The sequence below is a fragment of the Cygnus olor genome, chromosome 4 (assembly GCF_009769625.2).
Source record: "Cygnus olor isolate bCygOlo1 chromosome 4, bCygOlo1.pri.v2, whole genome shotgun sequence".
NCBI lineage: Eukaryota > Metazoa > Chordata > Aves > Anseriformes > Anatidae > Cygnus > Cygnus olor.
The window spans coordinates 44,854,674-44,867,474 of record NC_049172.1 but is presented as its reverse complement, the minus strand read 5'-3'; the positions used below and the strand labels follow the sequence as shown (position 1 = coordinate 44,867,474).

Here is a 12,801-nt window from a genome sequence, read left to right as displayed (position 1 = left end):
ACTCGTAGTACAGTCCTTGGCATATTAACTGTGCTGTCCCATGAACAAAATTCAGATATGCAGCTAAGGTTCCAACATTCCCTTCCTATCAGTTAGGAGAAATAATTTACTGATGGCCCATGCAAGCAGTAAATTACATTTTGAGTGCCTTAACTAGTAACCATGAATGGGATAATGAATAGCAAGGTAAAATCCGTCTCTGCCATTCCCACAGTATAGAAGAGGAAGTAAAGAGTTATTCTGTGATCTTAGTACCATTTTGTACCTCTGAACTTCCTGACTGTATGTTGTCTAAAAATCCTACTACATCTCAATGGTTTTTATTTGCTTAAGCCACACATTTTCAAGTTCATTTTCAAATATATGTAATTAAATTTCATATAAGAAATGTTCACTGAAAAAAAAAAGATCAAAGAGATATAGAAATTTCCATTTTTCTCTCCTGACACTACATTTGTCATAGTGTGTTTTAGATACAACTGTGTCTCGCTCTTTTGACACTATTTGAAACAACTTCTTGTTATGTCAGAAAGGTAATGAAGACGGTAATTTTCAAAACTTAAATACAAAGGTTCAGAGTAAATTTGGAAACTATGTAATCTGAGTATTTTAATACAATTATGTCTACTTCTTTCCATCCTTCCCAGTTGAAATTCTTAGTGGTTTCTTGAACACGACCTAAAAATCTAACTATCAGTCATTATTCTTGATTTTGTTGGTCATGTTCTTTGATCCACCTTTCCTATCTATAAAATAAGAATAATGCTTATCCTTCCTTATAAAGTACTTTAAATTTTTTTTATTAAAATCATATGGTTATACACCGTTTGGTAACTACTAATGTGGTTATGTCAACTCTACAACATAGTCACCCACATAGATTTCTTACAGACCAGTTCTAGAGCAGCCCATGAAATTAGATTTTTACTTCTCGTGTTTTGCACATTTCCACAGCATAACCTTGAGATGCAACTATGTACTTCGACCTGACAAAATGAAGAGAACAGACCTTGTTCTCCTATTCTGCTCAGAGTGAACTTTTTAAGGGCAATTTGTCTATGTACTTTTCAGGGCAAAACCTGTTCCACAGCAGAAATACATGGCACCCAGTGGAAAGGCATGGTACTGTGTCCTTTATTATGAAAAACTATATTAAAAGCATAATTTCTTCAACATTCTCCCATGATGAAAAAAACTTAAATTCATTGTTTTACCTCTTCAGGTTTTCAGCTGAATCCTCTAATTCTTCAGATTCCATGTGAAACACACTAGAAAATGAATCCTGGAATACCAAGAAGATATTTTAATATATTGTTGTGGTTATAAGTTAGAGTAGTAATATTCATTTGAAAAGCTTATGCTCGTGGCAATTACCAACACCTATTCTGTAATAAAGACAAGTATAAAATTGTTTAATTTCATTTCACATCTAGCAGCAATGGTACAGAATCCTATGACATAATTATCTTCTTTAAATATCACTGAAGTGTCTTGAATCTCTACTGATCATTCTGAGAAGAAATGCCAGTATTTATAAGCTGTGCCAAATTTACCTGTTAGCACAGAACTTCCATATTTTAACATTCATCCAGTTCCAGACCAGGAGTGCATAACAACTGCTTTGCTTGGGGAGGTGAGGACATCAAAGCCTTTTAAACATGTTGACAGATCTCTGTCTTTCTTTTCACATAAATTTTTTTATACTTGAGAAGCTTAAACGTAGAGAGAAAATAGATTCTCTCTGTACTAAGCATTCAAACTACAGACTGGAAACTAGGTGCTAGAGTTTGGCTGACTTGCAGGGACTGTGTGAATATCTGAATACATACATTATGTAAACTCCTCTTCCACATTCCTGTGCAAGAATAACTCTCTTAAATACAGGGAAATATTATTGCAACATAACATCCTGCTCCTTGTTCTGCAGCCTATTTTCAATACAAAGGAAATAAAAGTGGGCAGATAGGAAAGGAGTTTGTGCTTTGCTTCAGTGAGCCAGGATCTTGGGAGAGGCCACGATTCTCTTCAGATACCTTGTTTAGATACTCCCTGCTAAGATATATTCAAGAAATAAAAAGTACAGTCAAAACTGATTCTGCACATCAAGTAAAAGCCACATTGTTTTTCACCCAGCCTTTTCTTTTTTTCTGTCTTACATCAGTAGCCAATAAAATGAGTTATAAAAGAGTTCTACATTCAAGATCTATGCCACAGGAGAGAGCTTAGAGCCATAGCTTACCAATAGGTAATGCAAAATGACTGCATAAAATGGCATCCTGGCCTACACAAAGACCTAATCCTCTGAAATCAACACCTGCCCTGACTGGATGCCATAAAAGCAAGGGCGGGGAGGAAGAAGGTTTGAAATGCTACTGAATCAGAATGGAGGGAAGCCAATACCGCTCCCAGGGACTTCCCAGCACTTCTGCCTTTTAACAAAGAAAATGTACTCACAGTGCAATCTTCATCCACTATGAAGATGGTACACCTCTGCACCTGCATGAAAGATATTATAGTGGCAGCTATCTTCTTCAGAATTACTTCCAAAGACTGTTGCTCTTCAAAAATCAGGCTGGCAAGATCAAGAAGCACCTGGAAAAAAAGTCTTTTGTGAAAATTTGACTGATGGCGATGTAAGCAATAATTACAGTTCCTACTCTTTGACTCTTCTCTTCCCTGAATCAAGGAAATCAACACGTGTCTGTGACAAAAATTAAGCTTTGGCTGTCATACAGACTGCAAGGCAACAGGAATTATTAGCCAGTTTGGTGGAGAAAATAGATAGCCTAGTTAGTTGTCTGATGTTTCTGGTCAGATCAACATTAACAGTTGATCAAATGAAATTTGAGAAGTCCAGACAGCACACAGTAATTTGCCCTTAGGAAACCTAATGGTTTCCTATGGCTCTTGTGTGCATTGTAAAAACATCAACCGTGATATTTAAATTACTGAAGACTTTTGAGCACAACTATTATCTGTTGTAATTCAAACAGAGCTTAATGAACTCATTTGGTGAAAACATCATTTAGGTCCAGGCTGCCATATTTCAAAGCTGCTGCTGAAGGACTTAGCTACTTAGATGTGATCAAATTATATTCCCTTTTCCCCACAGGAAGCATGGAACCAATTTGAAAAGATTATCCAAATTTGTACCAATTTACAGACACCAATAGTCACTTGGAAACTCAGACCTACCAGAACGCTATTAAAACAACTGCTGCCTAGTTGTTTCTCCAAAAACTTTTCGTATCATGTAGGGCAGAGATATTCCACCCATAAAGGCTATGGCATTAATAACCCATCAGTTACATAGATGGCTACTCTTATTACATTATTAGAGGAATTTATTACATAATTAGAGGAATTACATTCCTCTAGGAAATTTAGTTTCCTGTCTGATCATTATGGAAAATATTGTTAGTGACTATTTATAGTTGTAGGAGACTAAAAGAGCTATCTGTATAACCTCTGCCATGCTGTAGGGATAATTTTACCTGAAATTTCTGGAGTATAGGTGCCTCCAGCTGTGTAATACACCCAGTGAGCCACAGGATAAGTTCAGGCAATATCAAGTATATTGACATGGGATGAATTTCGGACATGTAGCTTTACTGTTTTCCCCCACACAGCCCACTTTTCACAGCCCAAGCTGAAATGTGCCAAGCTACTTCTCAGCGCAGTTAGAGCTCCACAGTATTAGAGTAATTAAAAATTGCCAAGGAATTGCTACCATATCAGAAATAACAGGAAAATGTGCAGATTTTAGCTGACCATCATAATTTTTGTATTCTTGGGACAAACCTGTAGATCATACCTGATTACGCCTGTTTTCAAGCAAAGATGTTTCATACAATTGAGCATTATGAAGAACAATTCCACAAAATGCCAAATACGCAGCAAAATCCTGAAGACAAATAAACATTAGCATCTGATGAAGATAATGTCTCACAGCATCTTAACTCTGTTCAAAATAAGCTCCTACTTTTTTTTCCACTTTGAAATATTAATTGATATTTAAAGCTATTTTTGGCATTCACATTCCTTTTTTTTTCCCCTCCAGTTACTCATAATTTGTTATCTCCTCAAGAATCTCTTCTCCCTTTTTAAACTGTCTTTCCAGTTTATCCTGGTACAAGTAGGATTGGGGTAAGAAGCAGCACAGAGGAATCAACTCGTCTTGCAATAATGCAGATTTTACCTAGAAAAACTTGGTGCAGACAATCAGCCTCTGTTATGTTGGGAAGTGGAAATAAAATTCTGCTAACATAGCGAAACCACATTTTTTTTCCCTTATTTGAATAGGATTACTTCTTATATCCCACAAATACTCAGTATGCATTTTGTTTTAAAGGGAAAAGTTTTCAAAGGGGAACATTAAATTCTGGTATTTACTTATTTATTTTTACTGCTGAAAATTCAGTCAACTTCTTCAGCCTTTGTGCAGCCTCTTTGGCTCTACAAATCTAAATGTGAAATCTGGAAATGTCGGAAAGCAACTTCATTGGGAGAATTAGGAATCAAGGTGCTGTCTACTCTACTGATTATCTCATGTATTATTTATAATTTATCCATGGCCTTTTCTCTTCCTCAAATTGCTGTATTAAGAAGTGATGCAATATTTTAAAAATAATCACTATGTAAATTTTAATATTCAAAATATGTATTGTCAGAGATGCCAAGAGAGCTATAATCACTTCATAAAAATGATGTCTATTATAAGCTATGGAACTATCCTACAGTGCATTTCTGTAGAGTAAACCTGTATTTGACATGTATGAGAGATACCATTCTGAAAAGAGAATTAAACTATGTCACATCCACATTTCTCATGGCTCTATAAGTAAAGAATTTTGCAATATTACCAGGAATTCTTACTTTTTCAGTGGTTAATTTTTAGTAACTTTAAGATGTCTGATCAGTTGAAAAGCAATAGCATATATATCCCCTGATCGCCTATGAAAACAGAACAGACAGAAATATCCAGCTTCTATACCTTTTCGTCTTGTTCAGTGAAAGTCCCACCAGTTCCCGATTTCTTATTGATTGCTTGAGCCACACCAACAACCTAGTGCATTCAAAAGGGAATAATTAGATCATTTTTAAGGAATCTGTCATTGGACTTTATTCCCAGACATATGAAAAAATAAATGATCGTCTTACAGGTAAAGAAGCTAAGCCAAGGGTAAAACATCATTCACAGGACATCTGTGACAGACCTAAGAAACAAATCTATGTGCCTTGAACAACATAAAGACTTTTCCTTGGGTAGTTCTTTCTGCTTCTGGCACGTGGCTTAAATCCTTAGATTTCAAATGCACTATGTATTAGGAATAGCAGCTAACTGGCTTCATAAATTAAGGCTGCTCACATAAATCAGAGCATAGATAGTAACAAAGAGTATTTACATGAACTATAAAAAGATCTGCTACACTTTATGAAATAATTATAAAGACACTGACAGACCAGCTCTATTTACTTGCTTGTTGGCTTGTCTGCTTTGGGATTTGAGTGTAAAAAAAATGCAATCTGGCAAGATTACACACCTAGTTTTATTCTTATAAAGTCCTGTCTTATAAAGTTGTGTTAAGTTTTGAGATGATGCTTTTTTTAGTGTAGAAATAATCTGTGATAAAATTTGATTTCAGGTTTCTGGACATAATTACATGAATTGGGAGATTAAAATATGATTTCTTACAGAACAGAAAACAGTCCCATAGAGATGATTGAGCTACTGGTGCTTTTGCAACTTTCTACACAGAAAAGAATTAGCCAGGAAATGTGATTTTGCAATAAAAGGTGTTGGTTTAGATTTAAAAGAAATGTAAAATGAATGTGAGAGTACAACACAGCTGAAGAACGATGCTTTTGTCACTGCCAGTCTTTGCTGAGTTCAATTCTGGATGCTGGTGAGAGCCTCCCAGCAAACCAATCTGCCTGGCAAACAGCAAAATTACTTATAAAGATAAAAGTGAAATTCAGATTTTTGTTTAGTATTGATTTGTTTCTAATGTAGGCTCCAACTCTGCTATTTTGGGAGAAATGAAACTGTATGGCTGCTTTGGATTTGCTCTTACATAGTCAACATAGATGTCTTAGTGGTAATTTGGGTCTGTTTTTCAGAGCCCAGGGGAAACAAGAGAATTTCAAGAGACTTTCATGTGAGTCTGTATGAAGAGAGGGAGCATTTAGTCAAAAAAAAATAACTCACTGGGATAGTATTTCTCTAGATTCCTTACTGCAGTTATTTAATCTGTTTGCTGGCAGTGACCATTCTGTCCTGTAAGCTAGTTTAAACTTTTTCCTGGATCCTGCACTTACCCTTTTACTTCCATATATGTACCCTTCTGAATCACGTTAACCATGCCACTTCACAGCACACCAAAACTGGAAGGCACTCAGAAGTGAAACAGAGGATTAGCACCAGAGCAAGAGGCAGGAGACGTAGGCTGGAAACTGGGAGGAGCTAGAAGTCACTCACTAGAACCCTGCACTTCATTACAATTAACATGGTTACATCTATTTAAATGGCTGGGTCTCCTCTTCTGCTAAGGCCAGTAAATCTACAGTGCAGTAAACTCTGAGGCTAGAATTTACTAGAACAGATGAAGCCGAGTACAGTAACATGAATGGGTACGTGGTAAGAAGTCATAAAGTATATATAAAGCTTTTGATTCTTTTCAGACATTTTTGTCAGATCTCAAGTAAATGATTGACAAAACAAAAGAATTTGCTTTGTTTGAAATCTAAGTAGTATAAGACCATTGCATGTTGTTAATGACAGCATTTTTCAGCTTGCTTTTTTTGATAAACAATATCAGAAGAAAACTGTGTGGCGTGCATGTTTAAAAAACTGTACTTGGCTGTTAATCATTTCAACATATAACTGCTAAACTGAAGGAGGGGATACAGTTATGTTTTTGTAATGGAAAAGACAACAATTTACCATCTCTCACACCAGCATTCCCAAAATACTGATGTTACAAGGTCAGTGTTCTGCAGCATGAATCAGTGCCAACTGTGGGCTCAAAAATGTCCATCTGAAATAAGCTCAGCTGTCAAGTCCATTCCATACAACCCAGTTCTTCCCACAGTTAACTTGACTTCAGGGAAAACTTCTTACCTAGTGAACATTCTCACTATAATAACATTATACCTGCCATATATACTTCTAAAGCAGACTTTGAATAGTAAGCAAATCCTTTAATAATTGTATGTGCTTTTACATTAACCCGCACCTGAAAAGACTAATGATTAGACCTTTTCCCAAACCACTGTCTTTTTGGGGGTTCTCATTTTCTTATTTTTATTTTTTTTCCAGCCTTGGTCCAGCACGGGCAAAGACAATTATGATGAGTTCAGAGGCATCATTACGGAGTTTAAGAATTAAGAGGTGAGTACTTTCATTGTGCATAAACACCTCCGCCAATGAAAGGAAGACCTGTGGTGCTTAAAAAAGCTAAAAAACAGTATAAGTACCATACCAATAAAGCAAAAAGACTATTTAGCCTTGCAGGTTACTCATACATTAAAAAAAAGGCATGTGCATCAATGGAAATGGTCATTTTTGTATCTTTGTTAAGGTCTTCCAATAAAAGCTTTTAACAGAAGGGGAAAGGAGTAATGAGGAGAGTAAACCTGCTAAAAAAATCCTGCTTGTCTTGATGATGATAAAAATTTTACGCAGATAACAAACTGCATAAAACACTTCTTTTTGTAAAAAAAACAGTTGACAAAATATTTTCCGTTGTTCAGTGACATCCTAAGCTTTTAAAGAGACTTTTGTAGTATGTGTTCATATAAATGTAGTATTTTTCATATAAAGTTATCAGTTTTAAAGATTAAGATGGTCCAGACTCTGGCCTTATTCTGATTTATATCAGTACAAATTCAAGTGAACTAAGATGTGTATTAGTTAGACATTGGAGTCTTGCCTGCAAGCAGGTAATTAGGAGGAGATGTAAAAACTCAGGAGGGTTTGTTCCTGTTACTAATGTAATTATGTAATTAGGACAAAACTAAATCATGTGAAAGCATTTTAGGCCATGGAGAACACAGGCTTCCATTTTTGGTTTTCACACTGTTAGGATTCACTAAAATTAATTTTTTTTGAAACTTGCTGTAAACAAATCTGACAAGACAATAGGCCTGATCCCTCCATCTGGGAGTTACATTCACACCAGCACAGATTTTGAATCAAAGGTGACTGTAACTACTATGAGCTCAGCTTTACAGAAAACTTACTCTGATAACAGGTATATTAAAGTGTGAAATCTTTATGGCAATAAAGAAGACACGTTACTTCATATCTGAAATAAAACATTCTCTGTAAATCCTGAAGAACACTAAAAAAAATGACAGCCCACTTGAAGATTCACTGATGAATGCTCTGTTCCAGTCTAACAAAAAGGTATTAAGTTACATAGGCACACTATTTCATCTTTCATTACTTCTTTTACAAGCAGGCACCAAATTAACCTTCTTGAAAGCTGAGTCCTGTAGCACTAAAGCAAAGATACTTTTTACTTGTCACTGTCAATGCCTACCGAATTATCCTGCATACTTGTTGTTCACCCAAGGCAAAACTACTAGGCCAGAAAGGGGCTAAAACAGCCATGAAAGGGGATAACTGCTAGAGAAAATCATAAGAAAGTACTATGGACTGAAGAAAACCAAGATTAAGGGAGATTAAACACTGCAGTAATTATTATTTGCTTATATTTAGAGACCTGTAATCTTGTGTCCTAATCCCTAAAGTAACCAGTGAGCTGTCAAGTGCTACAAACAGATGAGCTTTACTCCCAGTCTGACTAGGTTGGTGTTGTATAAACTAGTCACGCAGCTCCTAGCAAGAGCCTTCATCCAGGTTTGCTGTATTGGAAGTACAAAAGGGGTGGGCAGAAGCAAACATGCTGCATGTAAAGGACCTTAGTCCTCAGTCTAGCCTTCTTTAAAGTCAGTGGAAAAAAATCCCCTTGAATCAGAAACCAAACACTTTGTCATTTTCCATTCAGATGACGTAAGACGGACACACGCCATGAACACAGAAAGCAGCTTTGATGATGGAATAGTTCTCTGTCAATCCCCCAAAAGGAGAAAAAAATAGGCACCAATTATTAAGTCAGAACCCGTACCTGTTTTACCACCTCAGAACACAGCTCTCCTAACTCTACTCTTGCTGGCAACACGGGCAATCTTCCAGTGCTGCTGCTTGTTCTGTAACCTTTCCTGTCTAGCTCTACCAGTTATCCAATTTAATAAAACCTGATCCACATTACAAAGAGAGATTTCTTCTAATTATCAGAGGACATTATTTTCACTCTTTTCTACTGTTAGCTGCCTCCTGCCTCTAAAAGTAGCAGGCTACCTGGAGCGTCTCTCAGTAGATGATGACTGAGATATGAGTTTTATCTGGATTGTTTCATGCTACATTTTTTTGGACATTAGGACTCCAGGCCTAACTCTGTGAAAGCTGTTCCAGCTCTACAGGGAGCTAGTGCCTTTTTTAGTTGGTTCTGACTTCAGCTGATTTAAAAATACCGTTTTGTGTCCTGATAATAAATAAATAAATAAATAATTATTTTGCTGCCACCTGAAGAAAAATGACATTAAGCCAAACAATGGTAACAGGGAGAGAAAAACTCAACTTTTATCTCATTTTAAAGATAGGAACATATCCACATGAGAGGACAGACTGAGTGGTTTTAAGCTTACTTTGCTCTCCTGCTTTTGTACATCTTTGAATCAGGCTTATAAAACTATCCTATAGGGACAGACCTGTATTTACAGACTTTCATTTTTAATCAACAAAACTTTCACATCCTCTTCTACCATTCTTGCCAACAGCAGCCTGCGTGATTCCTAGCAGTCTAGCTACTATAATACGTCTCAGCATTTGTTGAAATCCTCCCAAGCAGCAAATTACTGATCTCCATAATCCTGCAGCAAGACTGCTACTGGAACTGGAGGTAGTTTGTTTCAAGGTAGCTTGGCTATACTGCAGTCACTGTGATGTGTTGTACCTGAAGTTGGCATTGTGGGGAAAAAAGAATGTAGTTAGCTAACCATAATATACCTGGTTATCTTTCATAAAGTTCAACAGGATACTTTGAATGGCTGTTATAAACAGAATACCACCCTGATGTATGCCAAAAAGCTTCCCAGTGAGAGGTTAGGGCAAATTAAAAAACAACAACAACAAAAAACACAGCTAAACAGTTGGAGTGATCATTGCCAGAACAGAAGATTTGCCTTGCCAATTAGTGGGAAGTTCAATTTTACATACTTTAGGCTCAGAGCCTGGGAGATAGGTCTCAGTCAATTCAACTAGAAGTCCCCACATGAGAAAATCCTACAGATTTTAATAAGATTTAAACCAAAATAGTATTTTATGGAAATTATTTTGCACAGCATAAAGGAAAAAAATACGTATCATTCCTGTACAGCTTCTACTACAGCTATGATGACTCTTCCAGTCAGGAACCATCCCTTCTGCAGATATTCCAAACCAGAGAGCTCTGCTGAGCCTTGTATCAGTTCTCAATAACTCCACAGGTTGCTTTAAGCTAATGACTTCCATTCACTATTCAGTCCTGTAAGATTTTTTTTTGCCAAAATGAGTGTTTGTTTACAAATGTCTACAAAACCAGATGGAGAAATTCTTAAGGTGATAATTACTTGCAACAGCTTCTGTAGTCCTTTTTCTGGGTCTTTGAATCCAAGACCAAGCAAAATCAGGGAAAAAAAAGTGCTAGTGCATTTACTCACTTCATTAAGGGTACTATAGAAGGCAAATCAGTAGCATTTGGAGCTTCTGAAAAAAAAAATCGAAGGTTTAAGGACACATTAAAAATGCTTTTTGACATACATGATGTGAACTTAGATCTTCTGCCACTAGTGATAAAACCCTGATTTCTGCATAAACACTATAGCACTAAATTGGTTAGCATTAATAGCTACAGCTAAATCCTGTGACCATCAATATCATTTTTTCTTGTAAAAGAAATAGCCTTGCTAGCTGTGGTATGAGCTGGCTAATACTGACTTTTCATTGGATTTTTTTTTTGTACTACTGAGGATGATAATTCACTCTGTTTTGAAGGTTTTGAGGTGTTCTCTGATACGCAAAGTAGGTCCGACTGATGTCTCGATAACTCTACACATTGCATATATTGATGTGAATATGTTTAACTCTAAAGTTATCTGCTGCTACAGAAGAGAAAATCTTTTAGGATGAAAATGGAGTCTTTGCTATGGCTTCACATTCACCTTCAGAAAATTTTAAATACAGGGGTAGCTTTAGATAATTTGACTTAGAACCATTTTGTTGTTTGTTTTAAGTAGAGGACAATTCAAATTACTCAAGGCCTGTCTTCCTCACTGTTTTCTTCAATGGTTATAAACAACAAATAATATAGCTCTGCATGACAGAAAGCATCACATGGCAATCTTTTGGCATATGATGGGATGGATGAAATTTCTGTTTAGTTATTAGACTTTGCACAGCACTGATTTACAGGTGCCAGAACTTTGTTCAAAGCCCCTAAAGCTGCATACAAAGCTCGGTCAGTTTGTATTTGCAGTCTTTCATGGGAAAATGAAAACTCTTTACAAAGCTAGCACTGTACAAGCTTCTATGATCTGATCTTAGATGACATAATCAGCGGAATTTTCTGGATCTGAAATGCAACGTTTCTCTGACATTTCTGTCAGCAAGAATAGGTCGAGTAGGGGACTGAAAAAGAGTCCTGCTATCAAGTGAATGTGATTCCATTTTTGGTATGCATCTGTGCAGAGGTACTCATTTTCACTATTTTTTTTCCTTTTAAGATTACTATTATTTCCTGAGTCCTTTTTATGAGCTCTTCTTTTCATCTATGGAATTTCTTATTAGTAGTTATTTTTAAGTGAGATGTTGGTTTCTCACATGCCTCATGGAAATACAGGAAAATGTGAAAAACATCTACTGGAAAAATCTCCGTACTTCAGCCGGCCCAGAGGATTTAATAATCAGCATGAGATTTTCTTAATCTCAATTACTTATTCTTTTGTTTTAAAGAATAGTACCGATACTAAGCAAACATACAAAAAAGTCACAGTTGCTTCTCATTCTCAGTGTTTATTTTTGGATGTTTTCCAGAATCATCTCTTGACTGTGACTGCTGACATCCTGGGCTAAGGAAGCATTCACTAGCCTCCATATTTCTAGAGGGGCTTTGGGAATTTATTTATCACAGGGAGGAGCCCATATTCTGATATTTTTTTTTCTAAACAGAAAAAGCAGATGGCAAATTAAAGGCTGATTCCTTGACTCCAAAGTCTCTCCAGAAGCATGTCACCAAACTGTTATGGTGAGAGGAACAAAAACCTCCTGGTATTGACTTCAAATTCAGGAAAAAAATAAGTGTTATCCTTTCCTAAATGAGATTTTCTAGTTTAGCCCCTTCAAATTATTGCATACAAGAGTGAGTGTAACAGACTCTTCAAACTTCACGTTGGCTGAAGCTTTCAAAATAAACACGTCCCTGCTTCATTTCCACTTGCTGATGCACTTAGGAGTAGAAACCTAGCTGAAGATACGGCCAATTGCAGGCTTACTCAGCCTGTAAGTCATGGTGTGTTTCACCAACAGACTACAGCTCTTATTCTTTCCCCTACCTACCACAAAGGCCCAACGAGAAGTTAGCACTTTTGTGCTCCCTGGCTAGCGAGATCCTGTACTTCATTTCTGATCCCAATTACATAGAACACAGCATTTTTTCTATTCAACAAAAAGAAAATGGGATGGTGTGGGTGAAATTTAAA

At 36.4% G+C, this 12,801-nt stretch overlaps 1 protein-coding gene across 1 annotated transcript in view; it reads right to left on the bottom strand.

The window, feature by feature from the left end:
- Positions 1-12,801, bottom strand: part of PDE5A (phosphodiesterase 5A) — a 64,531-nt gene that overhangs the window by 34,502 nt on the left and 17,228 nt on the right. Inside the window, 4 exon segments of the mRNA XM_040556214.1 lie at positions 1,215-1,282; positions 2,455-2,592; positions 3,815-3,904; positions 4,994-5,065. Of these exon segments, the coding sequence (XP_040412148.1) occupies positions 1,215-1,282; positions 2,455-2,592; positions 3,815-3,904; positions 4,994-5,065 (368 nt within the window).